The sequence below is a fragment of the Heptranchias perlo genome, chromosome 15 (genome assembly GCF_035084215.1).
Source record: "Heptranchias perlo isolate sHepPer1 chromosome 15, sHepPer1.hap1, whole genome shotgun sequence".
NCBI lineage: Eukaryota > Metazoa > Chordata > Chondrichthyes > Hexanchiformes > Hexanchidae > Heptranchias > Heptranchias perlo.
In genome coordinates, this window is record NC_090339.1 from 35,786,994 (window position 1) to 35,814,415 (window position 27,422).

The following is a 27,422-nucleotide window of genomic DNA, read 5'->3' on the forward strand; positions in this document are numbered from 1 at the left end:
GGTAGCCAATGGTGGTTGGTGAAGATAGGAGTAATAGGTAAGCAGTACTTAGTGTGGGATAGGAAATGGGTGGTAGAGATTTGGGCCAGTTGGTGTTAATGTAGGATGGAACACGGGAGGTTATGTACCATCAGGGTCAGCCTGAGTGAGCAACTGAGGAAGGAGCTGGAGTCGGGGCTACAATGTGGAGTTATGTTGGGCACAAAAGAGAATGGCTTCAGTCTTGTTGATGTTAAGTTGGAGGAAATTCTGGAGTTGAACAATGAAGTTGAACAAGCAGTCAAAGAGCACAGTGACAGCCATGGAGTCAAGGGTGGTGGAGGAGAGGTTGAGATGGTTATCATCAAAATACATATGTAGACTGGCTACAAACCTACAAATGAAGTTACCAAACTGTAGCATATTGATGAGGAATAGGAGTAAACCCAGGGTGGAATATTGCGACACTGACTAGGTAACTATACGAGGGTGGGAAGGGAAGCCCTTGTACAGATAAGCTGGCTACGCTGGGATGGGTGTAAAGGATGGAGTGGTCAACCATGTAGAAGGCAGCAGAAAGGTCATGGAGGATGAGAAGAGATAACACGGCCATGGTTGCAATCATCTAAGATGTCGTGGTAACTGTGATCACAGCCGTCTTGAGGCATAAACCGGACTAAAGGGACTTGAATGGGGACCGATGGGAGAGTTAAGCACAGAGCTGGATCGAATGAAAGGTTAAACGTGGGACGGTAGTTGGAAAAGGAAAGATCAGGATGATCTGAGCAAGGAGTGATGATGGCAGTTATCAACAGTGCCTGAGGAAGAAAAACTATTGACTCTATACCCAACACAGGTACTGAGTGGTTCCCAGATTGTTTCCCAATCTCTCTTTCTTGGTGCAGTGTACGCTGATCTTTCCTGAGGAAGTCTCCGAAAGCTTGTGAATTTAAAATAAAATTGCTGGACTATAACTTGGTGTTGTAAAATTGTTTACAATTTTACAATTTACAATTGTTTACAATTGTCAACCCCAGTCCATCACCGGCATCTCCACATCATTTCCTTTTCCTGGTGTAGATACTGATGGGGAGAAATTGGTTAGCGTTCGACTTTGGGCACAAAACGAGCAACTGCAACGCATGCCCAAAAAGAACGGCCCGTGGATTGACGGAACTTGGTCCTCAGGCCTCATTGCTATGAAACAGACGAGCTGCAGGTGCCAACCTGGCACCCAGTGCAGCACACCGGTCAGGCCCAAAGCAAGATCGGTCAGCTTGGATGCTGGCAGTGGGCCTCAGGTAGGTCCTGGGGGTGGAGGGAGAACGGGAGGGGGGTGAGCACAGGCCGGCAGTGGCCCACTGTTTTGTTGTGGAGCCAGGAGGGGCACTCCTACTCCTCTTGGCTCCACATTAAGGTAAGTGAAAAAAAGGTTTATTTACCTTGTCTTCGGCGTCCTCCAGCGGCCACTTTAAGAACCGCAGGTTAGGCCATTGTTGAGCTTGACAAACTAGTTGGAGCTTGCGCAGTGCAAACTCTGTCTAGTTTATGACCAATTTCAGACCAAGGTCCTCAAACAGGCGTTAGGCCCTAATTAGCATATCGTGTGAGCCAGTGTGTTTCAGGCGTCTTTGAGGCACAGCACAAAGCCCTGCAAAATTGGATCTTTTCCCCTTAGTTTCGCGCCTGAGAAACAGATGAAATGAGGTCCAATTTCGCCCCAAGTGTTTGGCAGTGTGTAATAGTATTTGCAACAGGAGAGTTTGAGGTTGAACATTTCCCTCAATACTTCCTTCCAGAAAGAAAGAAAACACATGTCTGCAGACCAATGTAAAAGCACTTTTAGTCTCTCTCTCTCTCAATTGAGATATTGCCTGTTTCCCAGTGTGTGTTCATCTCTGTGTCCAGTGAGCCTTTCCCTGGTATACGACTGCACCAGTCCAACTGATAAGGTTGATGAACAAAATGTATGACATCCATCGCATGACATCAGTGTAAAATACATCAAAATCTAATCAAAAGACACACACACACTTTGGCTGTTTCTTGCTGTTTTCATTTGGTTAATTGCAGTTTGATGACGAAGCTTGCTGCTTGCGTTGAGAATGCATACTCGCTCCTCCCCATGTGATACCAGGTTTCTACCTACCTCCTTTTCTACATATTTTCTTGTTGGGTTTTCTGGTGCATTCCTTCGATATTCTTTTTACTGTAAAATGAATAAAATACTACAAAATAACATGAGGCTCCATCAGACACAGTAGGAGCATGCAATCACAACCGTCTCACCCCTCCTCCCCACACACACGCACAGACACACACACACACACACACGCACACACACGAGAGACCTGTTTGCAGAAATATTCAGCCTTCCCAGGGCACAGCTGGTCCACGCTATTGGAGCTTCCAATGCAGTACCACTCCGATCTGAGAGTGTGGAGAGAATTTAAACTGGGCATAATAATCCCCTCCCCATTTCTCGGTGAGGCAGACCATGTTTAAAACTTTTTGGAGATTCAGGTAGAAACTGCCTCACATAAGAAAGCCCCACTTTTCAAATGTTCCCCTGATTAAAGAATAAACTCTGAATGCCCCCTCGGGAATTCTGATGAAGTTTCTCATCTGAAATGTGAACCTGGCTTTCCCCTTTGTCAAATGCTAATGGACCTGCTGTGTATTTCCACCATTTCTTGTTTTTAATTTCAAATTTCCAGTGTTCACAGGTTTTTCTTATCTGATTCCTTGGGGAAGAACTGCTCTGGTTGCTGTTTCCTGACATCATAGATGCATTTGTGAATATTTGCTCTGCTCTAAAAGGAATATCAAATATAGGAATTCTTCACAAATGTCTTTACATGAAAAGACCAGAGCAATGCTTCCTTCAGCATTGGTTACACTTTGCTATATTCGTAAATGCTACGTTTCAACAGTTTGTCTGTCGCTGGCGGTGCATGGGGCTGGTCTGTGCTGAAACCCAGCATTATTACCATCTCCTGAACAGTGTTATACCGCTCATTACCTCACAAAGGACAGTGATGCCCAGGAATCCCAGCCCAAGTGAAGCTCATTACTCACAGGTCATAACCGCAAGATACTCCCCTACAATCTGTTCAAACACTTGAAAGTGTCAATATTCTGTGTGCCAAATAAAACACATTGGAGTCACTTTCTTTCCTACATATTTTCTCCATATCCGCCTAGGCACTATACTGAAGGTTTCTGCATCCTCTAATTCAGCACATTTTTCTTACTATTCATTGTAAATACAATTATGGCTTCTTGCCAATTCACTCATCCTTTTCTGCACCATGAGCTACCCAGAAATCAGACCAAGCTGAATGCCACAGGTCAAACATTATTTTTCTCTTCTCCTAAAGTCACTGCCTACTTGCTGAGGAACGGTTCCATAGTTACTGGCCATCATCCAAAACCTTACCCAAGGGACCATTCTTCATGGGTAAGCCTAGTCAAGGAGAGTTGGCAGCTATTTTCACAAGGCGTAGATCACAGCAAATCCCTCCTCCATATCTGAAGAGCTTTCAACCCTATCCAGTGACTACTGCTAATATCAATTATACAAATACTTTCCAGCAGGGGTAGATAAAGAGCAGGAACCTGGCAGATTTTTCTCCTTCCATGCTGGAGGAAACTGAAGGCAATTGTAATTCCCCCACAGCAGCCCCAGTTACCTAAAAATTACAACATGGAAACAGGCCGTTCTGGACCCCCAGAAACACTCTGTTTCTATCTACTCTGCCCCGTCCCTTCATAATTTTAAACAGCTCTATTAAATCACCCCATAATCTCCTTTGTTCTAACAAAAAATGCCCCAATTTTTCAAGTCTTTCTTCATATTTGTATTTCCTCATAGCAGGCAGCATCCTAGTGAGTTCACATGGTGTCCTCTATTGTCTCAACATCCTTTCTTTAATGTGCAGCCCAGTACTCCAAGGTTTTATATAGATTCACCATTATATCCCTATTTTTATATTATATAATCTCTTACCATGAAAGATAGTATTACTATGCCTTCTATTTTAGTATAGTTTCCAAATTTGGACACGATTCCCCCCAATGCTATATCCAAATTATTGATGTACACAATGAACAGAAGCGATCCCAGAACAGAACCCTGTGCGTCACTACTACCAATTCCAATCACTCAGAGAAGCTGTCCCTTAACTTGTACTTTCTGTTTCCTCCCTTCTAACCAGTTTTTAATCCAATTGTCTACCCTTCCCCTAATTCCATACCCCTAAAGAGCCTTGGGACATTTTTCTAAATTAAAGGCGCTTAATTAAATCAAGTTGTTGTTATTGTTAACCTTCTCCAATAGTCTCCTGTGTGGTACGTTGTTAAAGGCTTTCTGAAAGTCCATGTACATTTCCCACATCCACCTACATGTCACCTCCTCAAAAGAACGCTATCAGGTTTGTGAAGCACAATCTCCCTTTCTGAAATCCACATCGGCTGCTTCTAATTATTTTCTCCCATTTAGATATTTAGTAATGTTCCCTACCACAGATCTTAAATTGTAATTACCTGAGTTAGTGGACTCCTCTTTTGAAAGTGGGTATTCCATTGGCCACTCTCCAGTTCTCTAGCACAGATCCACTCTCAATAAAACCCTAAAATATAATTTCTAGGACCTCTACTATTTCCTTCAGGATCCTTTGATGTATCTCATCAGGTCCTGCCACTTTATCGTCCTTTAGCTTAACTAACTTCTCCATCCCTAATTCCTAATTTACTCCAAATCAATCTCGCTTCATTAATCCTTATTACATTTAAATCCAGCTCCCTTACTCCTCATAATATCTAAATCTACCTCTCCTTACTACTCCTTTTATCTAAATCCAGTTCTCATTAGTCCCCACTCTGCTTAAATCCAGCCCCCCTTACTCATTGAGGCCGATTTTAACCCCCCGTTGCCCAGCGTGATTGGAGGGGTTAAGATCAGGCCGAGTCTGAGGCCACACCTGGTGACATCTTATCTCCATCGACACTGAAGTCAGGCAAAGCTCACTCTATAGCTCCTATCTAAAACTGGTGTTGGGCCCCTTGAATATACAAATCAGGGGCTTAACATCTGTTTCAGAACCCAATGCCAAATTTGGCAAAAACTGGGCGGGGCATGTGCCGACAAACAGGTAATTTTTTTTTACTTACTTTAATGAGTGCTCCTCCTGGCTCCACAGCAATACTGCAGGCCATAGGCAGCCCGCATTCACCCACCTGCCATTCGTCTCCCCTCCTCAGGATCTACCTGCGTCTGAGCAGGCCGATTTTGAGATGGCCCTGACTAGCGAGCTGCATCGTGACACCGATTTCCAGCGAGCCTCGGGACTTCATCTATTAAGTAAACAATGGCCCCAATGGTAATTGAATGACTACCTCATCTGACTAACCTGAGTTTGAATCCAGCCCAGTCACTGCTGTTAACAGCCTTGGATCTAAATGAATTCTGTTTGTGACATTTTGGCTTCCAGTCGGAAAAAGTCCATTGCACAAATTTAGACACCAACTGGCAATGTAACTCAGAGGTCATAAGGATGAACAAGATAAACCACTCTTAGTCCATTGTGAGGCCTTTGTCTAGAAAGGCTAGCCCCAATCCATACATAGCGAGGCCCACGTCCTTGCCTGAGAGAATAGCCCCAGGCCATAGTAAGGCATGTATCTGAGAGAGTAGCTCCATCACATAGTGAGGACAAAGTCTTAAACCAGTCTATTAAGAGGCCTGTAATTGTGGATCCCATTTACTCCCTCATTCTTGTCCTGTATTAAAGACAACCAACAGAATTTTCAACCCCGGCAGGGGTGTAAAATGGGGGATATCAGATCAGCCACCCATTATACACCCCGCCTAGTGTTTCTGTTTTTCTGGGTCTGTTTATTCCTCTTCTGCCTTTAACTTGGGCAGTTTCAATAGTTTGATGAAAATATAAATGAGATCAAACTGAATTTTATCAGGTTAGATCCCAATAGATAATTTACACTGGTTCATGGGTTATTCACACCAATTCATGGAGAACTGATGCTGATACTGACTCATGGGTAAGTTGTATTGATTGATGGATAATCTGTACTGTTTCTTGGGAAATTGGTTTAGGTGAATTCTTAGTGAATGAGCAGTTTAACCCCTTCACATTATAAGTCCAAAGGAGCCAATTAAAGCCTCAGTTTAGGTCAAATGACATTCTAACCCTTTGGATTTGGGAGTGATCTTGCATCAGACATTCAATGCCACAACCTAAACATGTCCTGGGAGAATATTTCTGCAATCACCCTTCGCAAACCTTCCATCCCACTTCTCCCCTCACACATTACAGTGTGAACCCCATATCCTGAGAATTAACCCTGCGGGCAATGCATCTGGCTTCAGATTTTCTGGAGTGACAGTTAGCTTTTGGCTGTCAAACTGTGCCAAAGAAACAAAAGAGGAACCATAACAGTGCCATAGACAGTAAGAGATGGAAAGGTCAAGGCAAGGAGAAGCCACAAGATGAGCCACATGACATCTTCATGCAGGAGGGGGACAGGGGAAATAGGAAACCACTTCATGCTTAAAGAGCAACATACAGACAAAACAATAATAAAGAACCAGACAAAAGAAGCATTGGTTTGTCCCCCACTGACTCACCATCCTCTGTGGGGACATAGATGTTTAGACACAAGCAGTCTTCATTCTGATCCTGGATGTAGGTTGCAACTATATCCAAATTGGCCGTGAACCAAATCGGTAACATGATTTCCGGCACCATACCGTGAATGTTTTGTGGGCAGACGGGGGCGAAGTGAGTAACATTGCGTATCCCAGACCAGGAGGGCGGAGGTTCTGGCGGGTGGAACCGTTTCTCCCCAATGGGAGCGCTAGCATATGGAACTCCCAGATACTGATCCACTGGCCCAAGTATCTCACTCGGCAAGGGAATTCGGATCCCCCGCAGTTTTCCATAATGCGTGTTCACAGTTGGGTAATTGATCTGACCTTCCAGCACTATGACCCTGACTGCGAAGCTGAATATCCAGAGAGCAACACTGCAGTCCACATTTAAGAAAATGGTGGGTACACGTCGCAAAAAGGATACAGGACAACTCCACCTTGTGTAAAGAAACATTGTGCACGATGACATCACCAGATTCTCACCAACGTAAATTCCAAAAACCCTTGGTGCCAATCTGTAACTGCAATAAATCCAAAAGTCATGGGGAGGGAGGTTCTTCTCTTGTTACAGTAGCTCTGGTTCTGCTATCAATCCACAGGAGATATGCAACGCCAAGTAACCATCGTGCAGCTGGATCCTTGTCCAGTAGTTTCAGATCTGGAAGGTTCACATCTCGTCATCCAGATAAATGTTTATACTTCACTTGCATTTCCGTTTCAATACCAAAGCCTGAGACAGATAAAGAGAAACAAATTTAACTCCTGAATGTGTATGTGAACCTCTATCTATAAGAAAAGGGACACAGAAGGATTTAAAAACACAGCAAACAAGTGAACACAGACTGACAGTTACTAAATCCTGAGCCACTCAAAGGTGTTGCTTTATTCATTAGTAGGAACATAGTGTTGACCCTGAAATTGCTGAGTTAGCAGATAGTATATGTCTCATTTCCACCCATTTAGACCAGACCTTTAAATTCTAGTCTGAGCCTGTGGGTAGATCGTCCACCCTCCCCTCTATTTCAAGGGGCCATATAAGAGGAGTTCACCAGCTATCACAAGAATTCCTCTCTTTATGATATTGCAATACCTCAGTGAAACTGGTGCCAGTTAAGACCTGGCATGAGTCCCTTTGAGACCTTCTGAAGGCACCAAATCTTTACTAGAATAAGGCAATCGATCCAGGATGGCACTGATTACCTTCTCGAGTGCTGAGTGGCTCCAGTGGGTGCCAAAGACTTAAAAAAAAATCTTTGGCCCATTTGAGTCTTGGTAGCTTGGACATGCTCTGTCTTAGATGGGCAAATTGGGTCAGGCCGGGGTGAGCACCGCTAATGCGCCCTTACAAGCACCAGTGACCGACTCCAGATATGGAAATGACCCCATCCCCAGGATTTAAGATGGGCTGTCTGGCCAGAGGAACAGCGGATGGGGGTTCCACTTTGCCATATTTATGCCGGTGTAACAGGGCCCCAGGAATTCCAGGGCCTTGGTATTTAAAACAACTAATTTACAATTAGATCTAAATGTCTTATACAGGCATTTCTAAAATTTGAAATAACAGGCGAGACTAAAATTAAAATGTAATTATTTTCAGGACAAAAATAACACTGGTCAGTAATCCACAACTGTTGAAACTGATGCTGGAAATTGAAACACAAAAATAAATATAGATTTTTTGATATTTGTGCAGTTTACACCTGAATGATTAGAGACAAGTTTGCACTCGCACGAATAGAAATATGATTTGTTTTACCCAACTTTCCAAGGTCAGCTCATTATCATAATTATACATAGCAACAGATGCAGATTTGGACATTTGGTAGAAGTGGAAAATTACATATAATTGAAATCTAAAAGATGGGGACAATTAATGGTTGCTAGAAGGGTTGCCCGCTGTGCCACTGCACGCATCACGGCACACGTGCTAGCAGCTGGAGTCAAGTTTCAAGCTGCAAATGGCCATAACTGTCACTGAACATGCTATGCTGCATGGCAGTTGCTGTTATCCTTGCAGCAGATGGCACTGTGCTGCATTTGGGTTTCTGAGGACCTGGACTGTGTACAGATAGTTCCCAAAGATGTTGCCAAGTAGATTTTCCAGTACCATCTTTTATGAATGGTGGCATCTTGGCAGGTGCAGCCAATCAGGGTACATTGGCAGTTGATCACTCTGGGCATGGATTCTTTCATGCAATGCCAGTGAAAGCATGACAAGTAGTTGGACTACTTCCGAGGAAACATCCAACACTTCACTTAGTCAACATTTACATATCTTAGTGAAGCTGTCTCCCAGCTTCTTTTGGGTATAAGAGCCTCCGCCTGCACTAATCATCTGCCACAGCGAGATACGTTCACCTCTGTCTGCAAATGCAGATGCGTGGGTACCAGCGGTTGGGCAAGGAACACTACTTGTGCAGCCTGACCTGCTTCTAATCCCTCTATTACTCCTTTTCTTCTTTCAAACTTATCAAATAGAAGGATTCCCCATTGGGGGCAAAAAGGAAACTTTAGAACAATTTATTAGAACCTAAATATGAGAAAAAAAAGCAACAAAAAAAGAAAAAGAAATAGCTGAATGGCGTTTACCTTATTGTCCTTATCATTGTCTATGTATTTATTATTGCCAGGCAACCCTGGATGCCTAGTCACATGGGCATGATTACAAATGGACATCCTGCACACCTAAGTGTCAGGAACCGATTTGCAGGACGTCCACTCCCCCAAATTAAAATGTAAATAAATCTCCCGCATGTTTCAGGTGGGCGCTTCTCACAACCATGGGAAATGTTGTAATGTAGAGAAACTAAGCATAACAGCAAATAAAAATCTTTCAGTGCCACAACTGTAAAAAGGCAGTCAGAGAATGAGGTGAAAACCATAAAAGAAGCAAATGGGCTTGAAACATAGGATGAGCATAAAATAGTAAATATTCTGAATGACTACTTCTTGCAAGTATTCAAGACTAGGGAAGACATGAGTAACATGCCCTCTCCAAAGAAAGTTACCCCAATTATAATCAATGACTTCACCATATATGAGATAGACATTCTAGACAGGCTAAAGGGGCTCAAAACAAATAAATAACCAGAGTGCTGAGACACAGAAGGAAATGTGTGAGGCACTGACAATCATTATGAGGGTGTCAATTGAAAACAAATTGGGAGAGATGTAAAACAGGCTGCCAACTCACTATCTATCACCTGTTTTACACTATCACACAAAGTCAAGATCTACCCCAATACATTTACCCAATACAGAGCAGCATTCAACAAAGCTAAATGGATGTTGAACTATATAGCCAAAACAGCTGACTATAAGTCAGAGGAGGTAATGGTCAAACTGTACAGTGCTCTGGACAGATCACACCTTCAATACTATGTCCAGTTCTGGTCGCCAAGAAATAAAAGAAACATGCAAACACCGAAGGCAGTGCAAAGATGAGCCATAAGGCTGATCCTCAGGATGAGAGGGCTGAGTTGTGAAGTTAGACTGGACAGACTAGAGCCGGGAATTTCCTCGGAACTGCTCCTGCTTCGCCTCCATAACTTCACTGGAACATGTGACGGAAAGCCTGTTTACATACATTTTCAGTGAAGTTATGGCAGTGGAGTGGGAGCAGTTCCGATGTCTCTTTTCAGCTTGGAAAGGAGGCATCTGAGGAGCAATCTTATGGAGGTATATAATATTGTTAAGGGCATAGAAAAAGTTGACCTGGAATATTACTTTAAATTAAGCTGCAGAAGTAGAACTAGGGTACACTGGTTCAAATTAGTAAAATGTAATTTTAGGACTGATATCAGGAGATTTTTCTTCACATGAGGAACAACATGTGGAATGAGCTTCCAGGTACAGCAGCGGAGGTAATGATAAGATAATGTGTTTTACTTATGTTTTAGGGATAAATGATGGCTAGGATACCGGGAGATGTCCCTGCACTTCTTTGAATAGTTCCCTGGGATCTTTTATGGCCACCTAAAAGATGATCAATGCGGTACTAAAGTATCCATCTGGATTGTGTGCTTAAGACTTGGAGTGATATTCAAGCTCAAGATCTTCTGAGTCAGAGGTGAGAGTGCTACCACTGAGCCACAGCTGTCATTCATGTAGCACTGACCTGAGAGTATCACCATATATGCCTAAACCTGCCGAGCCACTAGTACTGGGATCTGGCTCTGCTTGAGCAGTGATAAGCATGAAAGCAGACCAAATGGCATTACACAGATTGTTGAAACCCAAAAAGATAACCCCCTCTACACTGGCACTCAAGGAGACGAAGGCAACAACTGTAGTTGTTGGAAGCTACAACTGTCCTTAGTTGCTCTGTTGGGGGAACCTCTGCTGCAGATCATTCCAGAGCTGTCATGCACTCCAGCGTTGACTGCTGGAATCTATGCACATTCACTGTGGTGCCTCAGATGCAGGCAGTGGAGTCCTCCAACTGAGCCACCATCTGAAGCACATTCTAGGACAATGTCCCCAGTACCGGAACATAACTTTGATGCTCAGCACATATCATTCTTTTAAATGATAGGTCCTTGCGATCTATCTCCTGAGGCTCCTTATCAAGGGGTATTATTTCCTGACCCTCTAGCCAGCAGTGATCAGCTCCACATCCTTTACCTCCAGCTCCTCCTAGCCATTTGTACTCAGTGCATCATCTTGCACATTCCCCTCTGTCAAACTACTGCCCCCAGGGTGGGTGTCTCTGTGTTGCTACCTAGTAGGGAGAGAGTGACATGTCTGCAGAGGGTTGGGCAGAAGACAGATAATACGCAGCTGATTTTCATCTCTTCACCAAAAACAATGAGTTAACAGTCAGGAAATCCGAATTGATTTAGCTCCACCCACTTAGTGACAGTTTCAAGAAACTATCCGATTTTTTTTTGGGGGGGAGGGAATCTGTGGTGCACAGAACTCCTCTCTGAAACATATGAGAGCTTCTTTTGCATATTTAAAAGGCGATGGAGACGGGTGGCACACCATTTTCTGGCCTGCAGGCATGCTGGACATCGAGTCCCCAGCGTATTTATGGTGCTTCTGCTGGGAAGGAGGCCTGCAGACAGGGGGGTCTTTATAAAGCTTGCAGATTTTCCAGTGTTTCAAGCCATCTAAAGGCCCTGCTTGTACTGACACTTGGATTTTCATGAGCCTTTGTGCCACACACAATATTTTTTTTACCTCCGAGGCTCCATTTATTGGCACCAGAGTTTGCCAATAGGGACCCTCCAAGTTGACATGTTCAGAGGAAGAGGTTCTGTAGAGGAATGCCAGGCAGGTCAGGCTGCCCAAGAGGTTCTCTGCACCCTCTAGCTGGCACCCACACCCTTGTATCTGCAGAGACGTAACGTATCTCACTTTGGCAGGCATTGTGTTGGTGGAGGCCCCTCTTACCAAAGGAAACTGTGCCAGTAAATATTACTATGAGATACGAATGTCTAACCATTCTGCTGGAAGGTTCGTCAGGAGCACCCAACCACAGCATGTCATACTTTACATTGTACTACATGAAAAAAGGCATGCCAGGTGATCAGGAGCCAGTGTTGCTTGTTTGGTCACACCTGCTAAGATACCAACAACCATTTCTGCAGACCTGGGCAAACCTACCTGGGAATGATTATGGGAATCCAACTTCTCATGTTTCAGATGCCAGGGGATCTTTTACATCCAGGTGGAGCCTTGTTTTCATGTCTCATTCCAAAATACAGCACCTCCAACAATGCAATACGTCCTCAGTACCATACTGAAGTGCAAGCCTAGAGCATGTGCTCAAGTTCTGCCTAACCCTACAGGACAGACTCGAATTCCTCACTCTCTTAGTGCCCATTCCAATCCAGATTGCCAGATTAAAGAGTCAAGCAAATTCCAGGTTTGAATCTGTGATGTTTCAGATTCTGAGGCCTTGGTATTGCAGATTAGGTTATGCTGGGTCAGAGTCACTGAATTAGGATGTCTACCATGTGAATTACTGAACGGTAACACAAACTCTGGCAACTTGGGCCACCATAAAAAGCTACAATAAAACAGGATGAGAAAGAACAGAGTGATAAATCATGCAGTGTGTGACAATTCCTGCCATATGAAGGAGTGTGACACTAAGGTAGATAAATAATTTACACCAAACTTTCTCCCACTGTCACATCTAGTTTTCTATAGCACATTTAAGGAGGATCAGTTCTGTTTACTGGCTGTGCCTTCCTGGTAAAGGATAGCACTGCCAATCATGGATTATATTTTTAACTGCTGACATCGGGGTATTGAACAACCTGTGACAAATAAGACTGTTGGTGGTTGCTAGGTGGGTTGGCATGCTGACTCACTATGTGATGAAGTGGTGGTTATACTTAGACATTCTAGTGATCTCTTGACATTAGTCAGTGGTTCCGCAGGAGCAGCAAGCACATGTCAAGCAACCTCGATCAAGAATGGACAGGACAGTTAACTCACAGCATTTGTAGCTGCACCCCTCTCACTTGTTGGTTATGGAAAGAGTCCTTTGGGAACAAATAGCAGTTGCTGACAACAGTCCTCCTCACTTGGGCAGGAAGGACTCATTTACTGGCCTGAAGTGGTGGGATTCCAGAGAGGAAGTTTGGTGGGGGAGGGTAGGACTAGACCCAAACCTTGGTCTTAAGCTCAGGAGGGAAGAGTAGATACAGTCTTACAGGTCGTACCTCAGCCAGTCAGAAAATCCTTCTCCTATTAGCTAAATGCTTAAAAAAAATTACACCATGTAAATGATTATTTATGCACTAACAAAAAGTTACTTTTGGTTTCAGCGTGCAGCTGAATCAGGGATCTTCCTGTCCTATCCAGATGCAATAGTTTGTCCACTTTAGTATTTGCACAACGAGGCAGGAAATCAGACTGTGACTGCAATTTGTGTTGAACCAGAATTTCAAGAGCCATAATTCAGCAATGCATGTGAAAGCAGCACCTGAGTATGGCAAGCACTTTTGGAGCACTGGAGGTGGAGAAAGTGCTGTCTCAATGGTCAGATTCTGGCGGTACTGGCCCAAGAATTGAGTGAATGGAGGGAAACCATACATTGCAGAGAGGAGCAGACCCCAGAAACACCTGGTTCAGGAGACATGGGAAGATACTTCTAAACGATGAATGGAGCCTCTGGAACCCGCAGAACATGGAATGATGTGAGAAGGATGATGGTAGGCTTGAAAAACAAACAAGGTTAGTTTCATGGATTACTAGCTGTGCTCTTCCCCTGCCACAAATAAGTACGAGTTAAAAGATAGCCCTGACCAAGCTTTCATCTTTTTCTGCTATGTCATGCAGAATAATAGATTTACCACTGCATTGCTGTCAGAAGCAGGTGTCGCCCTGATCCAGCAGCGTGTTTGCGTTCCAGGAAGATTCCTCAGATCCTACTTCAGAATTAAAGAATCCATAACCATCAACGCAAACAGATGCCAAAGATCAATCACCAGCAACAGATTAGGTATAGTAGAGAACAGATTCCTTCTAGAGCTACCCCGTTAATTGTGAGGCAAAAACAGGTGAGCAATCAAAGGAAAGAAAAGATTGAAGTAGATTCATATGGGGTGCACCCGATTAAAGGTTAACTAAAAAGGGGGAAAACGGAACAGACAAGAAAATAAGGGGCCCACATGTAAATCAAAACAAAACGAGGCGAATAAGAGAAGTCAGATCTAAAGGGGAACAGAAAATAGGAATAACAGTAAGATGGAGGTTATGCAGTCTGTTTGCTGTGGGATGTTTTCATAAAGAAAAATTCATGTTTAATAGGTGGGTAAAAGATGGAAAAACTGCCTATTGATCAACAAACTTAAAGAAAGACTTTAGAGAGGAAGATATAGGAACTTACAAGGACAGACATAAGCGAGGAGCTTATTGAGGGTAAATGGATAGTATTAGACTCAGCAAGTGAGTAACCACAGGTCAGTGAAAGGTCCAGGCTATCACCAGTTCTCGAGAATGAACCATCAGGAATCAGTTAGAGACCAGAACAATCAGGGCCAGGTTTGCCAGGATTTGGATACGTGTGCTGAGGAAAGCCAAGGGAAAAGGATAGTGAATGGATTGAGGTTGGTAAAACTAGCAAGAAAACTAAGGAGGCCTGAAAAGCTACTCAAAAGAATGGAAAGGAATTGCATTTATATAGCGCCTTTCATGGCCTCCACTCAGCCAAGGCTAACACCTAACTGGTAGTCAAGATCAAACTCTGAAGGGCTTTAGTTAGACCACACCCTGAGTACTGTGTCCAATTCTGAGCACTCCATGACACAAGGATTAAAGCTTTAGAGGCAGTGCAGAGAAGAGCCATGAGGTTGATCCCAAGTGTTGGAGGCCTGAGTTATGAGAAAGACTGGAGAAACTCAGGCACTTTAGCCTGGAAAGAAGACATCTCAGAGGCGATCTTATAGAGGTATACATGATAGTTAAAGCTTTGGAAAAAGCAAATCCAGAATATAATTTTAAAGTAATTGCGAGAGTAGGACAAGGGGACAGATTCAAACCAGTAAAAGGCAAATTTAGGACTGATATCAAGAAATTCTTCTCCACTCAGAGTAATCAACACATGAAACAAGCTGCAATTTATAGTAATAGAGGCAAAAACCATGAATCGTTTAAGAAGCAATCAGATGCTGCAATAGGGAAATGTAGGGTACTTCTGGATGAGTGAACTATGATTGGCTGAATTGCCTCCTCATCCAAAATTATTTTGTGATCTTGTGAATTTTTTGAATGACAAGAGTAGTGAAAGGGTCATTTTGTGACAGTACATTTGCTGTGCAGGAAGACACCTCACAAGCAAACCATTTTATTCACCATTGTTGTGGCCATGCACTCAAACTATGCAGCTCCCTTACACTGTCAATGTTTTCTGCCCTTTATGATCTCTCATGACTTCTACTTGCAGAACAAGATGGCATTCAAAAGGGAGAAACAAAGGTGCATGGTGGAAGACTAAGGAAATACTGATGCCTTAATTCTATCGATGGGTCAGCCTGGCGACAATTGAAATGCAGTGCACAGAGGGAGTGGATAATACCGAAGTTGGAGGCCACCGCAGAGCTTACAGCCGTCCTTCATTATGAATGTGTCAAGTAATTTAGCACAGCTGAATCTCAGTGGCACACTGACCTTCTGCCATATTACTATAAATACTTTGCAATGTAACTGAGACTATAATGTGCTTCAGCCAGAATTTTTTGCTTCATTGGAAAGATGGGTAGGGCCAGGTTTGCACCCACCAAAAATGCCAGCGCTAACACCTGTACATTTTCTGGGGTCAGTCTCATTTGAAGAATTTTGGCTAGCTCCCACCTAATTCAGGGAGCTCGCTTCATGGAAGGGATGAAAATTGATGCTGCAGGTCTCAGCAGGCCCAGTTGCCCTTAAAAAGCTACAGAAATGTTTATTTTAAATGTAAACAGTTGTGGGCAGAATGATTACAATAATCCATCAATCACCACACAATCAACTGCATTCCCCTGGAGGGGAGAGATTTAAGTTTTAAATCCCCCTCCTCCCACCATAGCAACGATGCATGCCAGGGATACACCAACATTTCCAGCATCCAGTGTTGTTATGGCATTAATGATGGAAAACAAATCATATTTTACCATAACGTGTAATTTAAATACAACCACCCATATTAGGGTAAATGTATTCAACTTTCACTGTCACTTCTGGCAGCAAATCCCAGAAGTGGTTACAGGCTGCAAGGTGATAGCAAAACAGCTCCTAGCGCAATACACCACAAGCAAAATCTAGAGTAATTCCAGCCATAAATCTGGGTTTACAGACTGACAGTCTGCCCTCTTTTCGTTCAGATAAACTGAGGAACAGAGTGATGTCTCTGCACATGCCTGCCAGGTAACCGACATCTCACAGCACCCTGTGGAACAAGCACCAACTCAGCTTACTCAGCACAGTGGCATACACCATGGAAGATAGTGAGTTAGATGGGGGGGGGGGGGGGGGGGGCGGGGAGGAGCATAGGGTGAGTCACAAAGCATGGGTGAGAAACAGCAAGTGGTGTTGGCTGCCCAAGGCTAGGGAATTGCTATGCAAGAAGCAAGAATCTTGGCACTGCTGCAACACCTGGAGATTCAGGCTCGACAGGGCCTGCTTATAAATAAATTCTATCTGAGCAGGAATAACTACACGTCATTTGTCTCTATGCAAAACACACTGAGGCTTGGACGTAAAGTGGTGTTGCCCACCACAATGATCTGTGCAGCTATGGAGGAAACGTTGCCCTAATTGTGTCTGCCTTGCAGCATGTGGTATCTGCTACGCAGGGTAGTGGGAGTATCTCTCACTAATGCTTAAAACTGCTGCTGTGGAGGCATTGGGAGCCAACCAGCAAAATGCTTTCTTAGCCAGCCTCCACATGCTTGGGGAACAGCTTCAGACAACCTTAAGGCAACAATCTGTCAACACCATAGATGCCCAGTATTCCACTTACAGGCAGATCAGCGTGGAGTTGACAGAGTGTTTTCCAGCAGGGATATATGGGTCATTGTCAAGGACTAGATTGATGGCTCCTTTGGACCATCGTGCTTCCTCATGCAAGAGACAAAGTACAAAAAGCATTCAGCAAGTGTCAGCTACAGTGATCACCGGCATAAATGTCTCATAGACAAGGCCCTCTTTGCCTACAGCCCATGTGAGTCTACAAGCATTCGAAGGCTTGCATCAATACTCTATAGCCAGTCAGCAGATGTGCTCCTTCCATTTTGGAATGACAAAGCAACAATTGGAGGTTATGGGTCATGTTACAAGATTTAGGTCTTAAGAAAACCATGCCTTTTCTGTTTAAGAACTTGTGCTTCAACCCTATCTTTATCTCCCCGTGTTCACAACTAGAAGGGAGGGACTATGCCCATGCTGAGCACATGGGACAGTAGTCTTCCCAACACATATCTGTGAGATGTTTATTGCTTACCAAAACAGCCCAAAAAATTTCCTATTTTCTTTGGTCTTTGAGGCAACAACTTCAATGCCTATCTCATTGGCATTTTAACCACTTTTGGCATTGGTGTTTTTATTAAAACTTATGTGAATATACCTTGCTTTAACTCAATCCCAAAATCCTTTCAGTGAAGAAAAACAAAATCATAAATCCTGAAATGCAGTACTGAGGGAGTGCTGTACTGTCGGAGGTGCTGTCTTTCAGATGAGATGTTAAACCAAAGCCCCACCTTATCCCGCAGGTGAACGTAAAAGATCCCATGGCACTTTTCAAAGAAGTGTTCCTAGTGTTCCGGCCAATACTTATCCCTCAACCAACATCAGTAAAACAGATTATTAGATCACGTCATTATCTCGTTGCTGTTCGCGGAACCTTGCTCTGCATTTCCTATATTAGAACAGTGACTACATTGGCTATAAAGTGCTTTCGGGTGACCTGAGGTAACGAATGGTGCTATATAAATGCAAGTTCTTTCTTTATGTAAATGTAACAGGTACCATGTGACATGCAAACTGTCACATGGGGAAGCAGTGTCACAATTCATGTAGATTACACACATAGTTGTTAAAATAAAAAGAGCACTTTGTAATTGTATATTGTGCCAAGGCTTGTCGTATTATTTGGGAGGGAACAAGCAGACCAGAGTTCACTGTAAACATTAATCTTTACAAATGATAAATGTTTTCTCATTTATCATTTGTAAAGTAAATCAGCCAACTGATTTATAATTGGCCTTGTTTGACGAGAGGGTTCATCAGTCTGTCTTCCAGAAGATAGAAGAAATGCATATGGGAGCACATGTGTGAGTAGAGTTCACCTAACAAGGGGTTTTCATTGTTCCACCCCCAGGTCACACTATCATATAACTAGATATTGAGCAGTAAAGAAATGCAAAGTCAGCTGAGTGGTGAGACCAATCGTGTTAACTTCAGGAGAATATTTAGTGTAGACACAAAATTTGTAACAGCTGATCTCAGTCAAGATCTGAAGTTGGGGCTCTAAAATTAGGGTCTGTAGCCTTGGGCTAAGAAGGGAAAAAAATCAGCCAGTTTTCCTGTTCCTAATTGCTATACAGTGACTCAGTGTATACTCAGTGACTCAGGTTCACCAGATTGATTCCTGGGATGAGAGGGTTGTCCTTTGAGAAGAGATTGAGCACAATGGGCCTATACTCTCTGGAGTTTAGAAGACTGAGAGATGATCTAATTGAAACATGTAAGATTCTGAGGGGGCTTGGCAGGGTAGATGCTGAGAGGTTGTTTCCCCTGGCTGGAGAGTCGAGAACTAGGGTGCATAGTCTCAGGATAAGAGGTCGGCCATTTAAAACTGAGATGAAGAGTAATTTCTTCACTCAGAGCATTGTGAATCTTTGGAATTCTCTACCCCAGAGGGCTGTGGATGTTGAATCGTTGAATATATTCAAGGCTGAGATAGATAGATTTTTGGATTCTAGGGGAAATCAAGGGATATGGGGATTGGGCTAGAAAGTGGAGTTGAGGTCGAAGATCAACTATGATCTTTTTGAATGGTGGAGAAGGTTTGAGGGGCCGTATAGCCTACTCCTGCTCCTATTTCTTATGGTTTCTGGTGGTAAAAGCACGTGTGAATACAAGATTGACTAGACTCTGATACCCACCACGATTAACTAGCCTGGTGACATTCACTGCTGAGGCATACACATGAAGAATGGCCATCAAAGTGAGGTACTGGAGGACTGTCAGCGAAGCTGCACCTCAGCAAGTCAGAACTAGTGGAAAAGGGAAAATTGGGCAAAATATTTATGGCTAAAAGTTAATGTACAAAATATGGACTCTAGATTCAAATAATCTCACATTTTCTAGTCAGCTCTGATCAGCACAAAGCCCAATGATGAATGAAATAACAATCTATGAGCAGTACACCACGAGCACAATGGGGAATCCTTTGCTGCACTGCTCCGTGAGGATTTTTTGGAATTCTATCCACTCTCAGCTAGCATTCAGCATATCAGCTCACAGCTCGTGCAACCATTCCAATCATACAACCCACACTGCAGTGAGAGCTGGTAGGATTGAACTCACTTTAAGGAGATGCTTGTCTGCACTACTCAGAGAGGAACCATCTCACAGAGGAGCCCATTTCAAGCAGATTTTCATTTTGTTTTTTTCTACTTTCTTCCCTTCTCTCCTGAAAAGGTGGACTAATTTTATATAATCACAACTGAGCCTGATCCTGTCCTCACCAGACATTCACTTCAAGCAGGAGCTGACTTTACCCCTCCCTAACTCAGGGGCGCTAGGCAGTAGTGCCCAACTGGTTCCCAGCTAAGATCACTTAACTGAGGACCAAACCTGGGACCTTCTGGTCTGTATGACTGAGTACTGCACATGACAGATCAGTTAACCACTGAGCCACCAGGGAAGTTCAGATGTTACTGTTAACGCTCTGTCTGAATGCTGCTTGCCCTCAATGGGATGTATGGAGATGTGTGGATTGTGATGAGAGCACTCCCTCTGAAGGACCAGGCTCTACTTGGCACAGAATAAACATCAGTAAACAAACTACAAACTTCAATACAAACATGTTGCGACAGGAACTCAAAAATAACTAACTATTTTTTTTGTCAAATCAAAGCGGAAAATGCAGGAAATCCAAAGTAAAAACAGGAAATGCTGAAAATCAGAAATAAAAGAGAAAGCAGATTAACATTTCAATTTTGGACTCCTAATCAGATATATTAACCTGTCTTTTCATTTTTTACAAGCCAAGGCATCTGCTATGTATTTCCAGCTTGTTTTGTTTTCTGATTACATTTTTTGGAGGGAATGATATACCATCTTATTCACTAGGTGAGCTCATATTTGCTAATGAGCGCATATAGATGTTGCTTTTTAAAAACAGGCATATGGGGTAAACAGCTTGTGACGGAGTCATTGCCAAAGTATTCTTGCAGGATCTGTGAGGTAGAAATCTGGCAGAAATGCTGACATGCTCAGCTCTGTAATTGGAGTTCAGCCAGCCTGTGAACAGATGTGCCAACATCTGCTTCTAAGATAGCAGCCCAGTCACAACACAAACAGTATTCAGTAACTACTGTCAGACTAGCAGTGATCAGTCCCATCTGAACACCATGGGCTCGATTTTCAAAGTAAGAAACGGGTGGGTTGGGGACGGGGGCGTTGAAAATTGCCACCATTTCAGACCCACCCCCAAACCGCCCATTTCTGGTTTTAACGGGGGCAGGACGAGGGGTGGGCAGCCAACCCGCTCCCAGGAGGCGGGTCAGGCCTTAAAACTTTTCAAGGAGGCTTCAGGCCTCCATATTTAACTAGTTCCCCATTTCAACCCGGTGGGGGGGGGGGGGCCAGAATTCCGGGGCCTTCTGTTTTACGCCTTGTGAAAGGAGGCAAGATGGCCTGAGATTGCAGGTAAGTGCCTAGAAAGACACAGTTTGTGGGCCCGGAGGAGCAGGAGTGCGTCCACCAGGCCCAACAAGCCTACCTGTATCAACGCCCCCCCCACCCCCCGCCGATTGCGGAATCCCGACCCCCCCGACCCCGATCCTCCCCCTCCGACCCCGACACTGATCCTCCGACCTGTAGATTGGAAATAGGGTAATATGATGCCCATATTAAAGAAGGGTGACAAAACAGACACAGAAACTACAGACCTATTAGCCTTACTTCAATTCTGTGTAAAATAATGGAACGGATTATCAGGAGAAATTTGCAGACTATCTGGAGAACAGCCACGCAGTAAACAGGAGTCAACATGGCTTTGGACAGGAAAGAAATTGGCTGAAGGACAGAAAACAATCGGTACTGGATAAAGAGGTAATATCAGATTGAGTAATATGCTTAGTGGGATGACCCAGAGCTTAGTATTGTGATCAGTACTGTTTCTGATTTACATCAATGACTTGGGGCATAATTTTAACCCGGGGGTTGGGGGGGGGGGGGGGTGGAATTCCGGTCAGGAAACCCGGAAGTTCAGGTTTCCCGGACATCCTTATGATTTTGACATAAGGACGTTTTTTTTTCTCTTTTCTGTCGGTTTCCCGCCCAACAGGCCAGCCTGCTTGACAGGCTGGCTCTCAGTCAGACGGGAGAAGAGCCAGGAAGAGGACATGTTCAGGTAAGTGTTAGATTTGGGGGGGGGTGGTCATCGGGGGGGAGGCAGGAGTCATCAGAGGGGACAGGGGGGTCGGAGGTCACTAGGAGGCCAGTCGTCAGGGGGCTGTCGGTCATCGGGGGAAGGGTCAGTCACCGGGGGTCATCCGGGAGGCGGGGGGGGGAAATCAGGGATCATTGGTGGGGGGCGCAATCATTGTGTGGGGGGGGGGGGCTGTCGGCGATTGTTTGGGAAGGGGTCGCGATCGTTGGGGGTGGTCGCTGCAGGTAGGCTTGTTAAGCCTGGGGAAAGCACTCCTGCTCCACCTGGCCCACAAACTGTTATAAAGGCACTTACCTGAAGTTTCGGACCTTCTCATCTCCTCTCACATGGCGTGAAGTAGAAAGCCCGGGAATCCCAGCCCCCAGAGGCTAAAATCAAAAAAGCTTTGAAAATGGAGGCCCGCAGCCTCCTTGAAAGCTTTAATGCCCAACTCACCTCCTGAAAGCGGGTTGGTTGCCTGCCCCTCGTCCCGCCCCATGAAAACTGGAAATCAGTGGGTTGGAGGCTGGTTTTAGATTTTTACAATTTTTACTGCCCCCCCCCCACCCCCAACCCATCTTTTTTCCAGGCTAAAGTCATGCCCTTGAATTCTGAAACAAATTTGCATATATCATCAAACTTGGAGGGGTAGTGGAGTTGGAGAAGGGAGATCAGAAATTACAAAATGAGCTAAACTAAATATGGAAAATTAAATTTAATACAGACGAGTGTAAAGTATGGCACATAGGATGGGAAAATGGGGGACACATATACTCCATTAATGATTTTCCAATAGCTAAGGATGAAGTTGAATGATACCTAGGAGTCTCGGTAGACTCAATGCTTATCATGTCCAACCAATACAGAGCAGCAATCAACAAACTGAATAGAATGTTGAACTACATGGCCAAAAGTAAAATACAGAGGACATCACAAACAAACTCTGATCAGACCACACCTCGAGGACTGTGCCCAATTCTAGTCACCAAGAAACAAGGGAGACATTCAAGTGCAGAGAAGAGCAGGACATTGATCCCTCGTGTCAGGGGTCTGAAACATAAAGAAAGGTTGGAGAGGTGTGTGCATCACACAATTAGAGCTTTATTGTCTTTGAAAGTTGTTTCCTACTTTCTAATAAAATATACAGATCTTTTCAATCAGAGTTGAGAGTAGATTTCTTGATCCCAGCACACATTTGCACTCCCACACTAATAAAGTGGGACCACACCAGATTCTAATTCAATCATTTAAACATGCTCCCTGCATGTTTCCCGCGTTTACAGATAGCAAAATGGCAACAAGTAGGCAAGAAATGCTGCTGCTCTTTTTGCATGGAGCCCGATTGTTCTGGCACAATGGTAATGTTTGTGGCAACTTGGAGAACTGCCCCGTCAACAAAGAAAGTTGTATGTGCTGTTTGAGGAGGTGCACCAGAGGAACGTGGACATTTTGGGGGTTGCAGGGAACCCTCCGTCCTACATAATGTGCTGCGAGCATGGAAGGAAGTGGCCTCCCAAAAGAATACTGTCTCCACAAACGTAAGTTACAGAAGCAAATGAGAAAAGTTGTCTGAACTGAACAAGAGTGCCAAAGTACAGCAGACTATTCAAAGGAAAGAAATTCCTGTATTATCGATGAACCTAGTACTAACCCCACTACATCAGCAATGCAGCTTGGAAAGCAATAGCCCCAGCCCACACAGCTGACACCCCCTAACTACCATGTTTGTAAACCTGCAGCTCCAACTTGGTTGCTGCCAAAAGGATAGGCTTCCTTTGCCTCACATAACTGTTGCATGTTTTGTCACCAAATCACTATGGCTCTTCAAACTTCTTGCACAACCTGTACTCATTCTTACACAGCAGGTGGATGTAGGTTGGTCATCGGAGTGCATCTAATGCTGATAGTGCTTTTTTGGTCTGCTTTCAAAATGTAGAAGGCAGTTCAGAACCACCATGAGAGAACCTACACTGGTGGCAGACCTACCAATCTGTGCTGCCTCCCCCTAGGGGAGCTTGCTACCGAAATTATTGAGATGAAAGCCAAAGATAAAATGGGTGAGGGGGAGTGTTTGGCGGCTTCGTGATAACCCAATGAGGTAAGTGAGCTCTTCAAATTATTCTTCTTGCTATCCCTTCAATTTCAATCAGTGAACAATGAATAATTATTTGGCTCAGTGGTAGTGCTCTTGTTTCTGAGTCAGAAGGTTGTGCGTTCAAGTACCACTCCAGAGACTTGAGCATATAATCTAAGCTGATACTTCAGTGCAGTATTGATAGAGCACTGACTAGCAGACGTACTGTCTTTTCGAACTGATGTTAAACAGAAGGGCCCATCTGCCCTCTCAGGTAAAAAAAAATCCCATGAAACTTTTCAAAGAGCAGGGAAGTTGTCCTGGGGGCCTGGTCAACATTTATCACTCAACCAACACTACTAAAAATAGTTATGGTCATTTGTCTTATTACTGATTGTGGAACCGTGTTGTGCACAAATAGGCTGCCACGTTTCCCTACAATGCAACAGTGATTACAATTCAAAAAGGTACTTCAATGGCTTCTAAGCACATTGGGATGTTGTGAAAGGCACCATATAAATGCAAGAGTTATTTGACTTCAATGGAAAGTAAAATTGGACGTGCTGTAAAATAGGCAGCCTTTGTCACTGCCTCCCTTGTGAAGTAGAGATGGCAAACTTATGAAAGGGTATGAAAACAGATCCTGTGCTGTATCCAAGTGGCCGGCAGTCTTCTGAGGTGCAAGGACTTTTATTTCCTGCCGCAACTCCTCTTCCTTCTCTCAATGGAATACCACGCTGAGCAATGGTTAATTCTGAGCTTGGCAGTTGGTGTGCAGCATCTATATTGTAGCTAGAGATCTGTGCAAAAGAAGTCCTGTATTGCGAAAGATCATCAGCAAACAGCAGAAAAAACTATTGTACAAGCAGTAATGGAGAAACATAGTAAGGCAAGTCAAAAAAGCAGCAAAAAAATAACTTTCCAAAAACAAATCAATTCCAGCTTTAAGAATAGACATCCTCCAGCAAACAGTATGGAAGCTGCCAAATAGCAAGAAAAGACAGGGAATTCGTCAGAGGACCTATTTGAATTAATTTGCATTATTTTTGTACATTAGTAATATGGCCCCAAAAAATGTTTGATTTCCTGCCTGATTCCATGATGCGCATGTGCTGCAAGTAAGCATCTGTTCTCTGAGTGCTTGCTTGGGGAATTGGCCCTTAAATCTCCGTAACTTCTCCCTTACTAGTTGTGGGATTTTTGAGGCCATGTTACTAGCGTACAAAAATAATGCAAATTGATTTAAATGGGTCCCATAATGAATTCCCAGTCTTTTCTTGCTATTGAGCTTTGAGCGCGCTGCTCGCCTGTTTAAAACAGGTGTTTGGCACCTTCCATGCTGCTCACTGGAGAACATCCATTTTTAAAGCTAGGACTGACTAGTTTTTGGAAATAGAAACAGAAAATGCTGGAGAACCTCTGGAAGTCAGGCAGCAGCTGTGGAGAAAGAAACAGAGTTAACGTTTCAGGTCGAAGGCCTTTTGTCAGAACTGGAAGATGTTAAAAGAGTTAAAGTTTTTAAGCAAGTACAGAGCTAGGGAAAGGGGGGAGGGAGGGGAGGGGAGGAAAGAACAAAAGGGAGGGTCTGTGATAGGGTAGAGGGCATGAGTGATTAAATGACAAAAGGGATGATGGTGCAAGGCAAGGAAAGTGGTAATGGGACAGGTTAAGAAACAAAAGATTGATCAGGAGTGGCTATAAATGGCAGCAGCAGAACCATTACCAGCACTAGCTGACCAAAAAAATGGGAGCAGTGGTTATGATCTGAAGTTATTGAAATTAATGTTGAGTCCGGAAGGTTGTAAAGTGCCTTAACAAAAGATGAGGTGCTGTTCCTTGAGCTTACATTGAGCTTCACTGGAACAGTGTAAGAGGCCGAGGACAGAGAGGTCAGAGTAGGAGTGGGAAGGGAAAATAAAATGGCAAATGGCAGATCAGGGTCACGGCAGACAGAGTAGAGGTGTTCAACAAAGTGATCACCCAGTCTGCATTTGGTCTTCCCAATGTAGAGAAGACTGCATTGTGTGCAGCGGATACAGTATACTAAATTGAAAGAAGTACAAGTAAACCGCTGTTTCACCTGGGAGGAGTGTTTGGGGCCCTGGACGGTGGGAAAGGAGGAGGCGAAGGAGCAGGTGTTGCATCTCCTGCGCTTGCACGGGAAGGTGCCGTGGAGAGGAGAGTGGGTGTTGGGGGCAATGGAAGAGTGGACTAGGGTGTCGCGGAGAGAGCGGTCCCTTCGGAATGCTGAAAGGGGAGGGGAGGGGAAGATGTGTTTGGCGGTGGGATCGCGCTGGAGGTGGCGGAAATGGCGGAGAATGATATGTTGAATGTGGAGGCTGGTGGGGTGGAAGGTGAGGACAAGGGGGACCCCATCATGGTTCTGAGAGGGAAGGGAAGGGTGACGGCATAAGTGCAGGAAATAGGACGGACACGGTCAAGGACCCTGTCAACTACAGTGGAGGGGAATCCTCAGGAAAATGGAGCAGAGGTGTTCAGCAAATTTTGGAAAGTTGTTTTCTACTGCACTTTTGACTTGCTGTATTGCTGTTCTTGCATTATTGCTTCTACTGTATGTTAAAAAGAGACAAACAAAAGTTTTCAGCATTGGGACGTATCATGAGGGGCTTCCCAATGACCAACCTCCAGCTGTGAAAGGATGAGTACAGAGCAAGCAAGAAGTTTGAAGAGCCATCGTAATTTGGAAGCTTTAGGGAGTGGACAATAAATCAGGGCTTCCAGTCCTGATCATTTTCCAATGACTACTGCTGAAAAACGTGCCGCTTGACATCGGGTACAGACAGTTTCCATTTCAGATGTGACTCCCTGTGCGGTCAAATATCCTGCCAATACTCACTGTCTAGACTCACAGATGAGTAAAGATCAACTCAGCGAGGTACTTGGAGGGCTGCCAGCATGCGTACAGCTGTACACCAGCAAGACTCAGGGCCTTCAGGAGAAGGGGGAAAACAATGGGAAAAAAAGTAGTATTTTCAGGTGGAAGGTGCTGAATTCTATTCCTGCATTCATCCAGCATTCTATTCAGTACATTCTATTCTATTCAATGCACCATTCAGTGCCAAAGTTTAGATCAAAAAAGCAGTAGAATCCCAATAATGACAATTATGTAGATATTATGGTTTCAGACATGCTAACTGTTGAAATCTGACTGTTATTAAGGTCCCACGAGCAATTGTTACAGTATAGAAAAATAGAAACAAAAAATGCTGGAAACACGCAGCAGCTTCATAAGCATTTGTAAAGAGAAATTATCATTTATGTTTTGGATGTAGTCTCTTCAATGGTGAAAGTAATGTTGTTGGGACAAAAAATAAACAACTCACAACAACTGGCACAAAAGCTCTTGAGACTATCAGTGCCAGCAGGAAGAAATGAAGAAAAACAGACCAGAAATGGCCTAAAATTATTACCTGTGAATCACTGTGCCCCTTAAATGAACTGCTGTCCATATCTCACTCCCTAGTTTCTGCTATCTATTGTTAGCAGAACTCTGATGGACTTTGATGAGAGTAAGCACATTGTTGCAATTACACTCCTTTTGTATTGTTTTGTTATTCTTTGACGGAAGGTTCTACAGGATCTTGAAA

At 44.0% G+C, this 27,422-nt stretch overlaps 1 protein-coding gene across 1 annotated transcript in view; it reads right to left on the reverse strand.

Annotated features, from left to right (window-relative positions):
• Positions 1-27,422, reverse strand: part of nlgn3a (neuroligin 3a) — a 180,016-nt gene that overhangs the window by 128,972 nt on the left and 23,622 nt on the right. The window contains exons 2-3 of the mRNA XM_067997060.1: positions 6,626-7,379; positions 2,129-2,188 (exon numbers count right to left, since the gene is read on the reverse strand). Coding sequence (XP_067853161.1) covers positions 2,129-2,188; positions 6,626-7,118 — 553 coding nt within the window. The 5' untranslated portion in view covers positions 7,119-7,379. The remainder of the gene's footprint in view (positions 1-2,128; positions 2,189-6,625; positions 7,380-27,422) is intronic.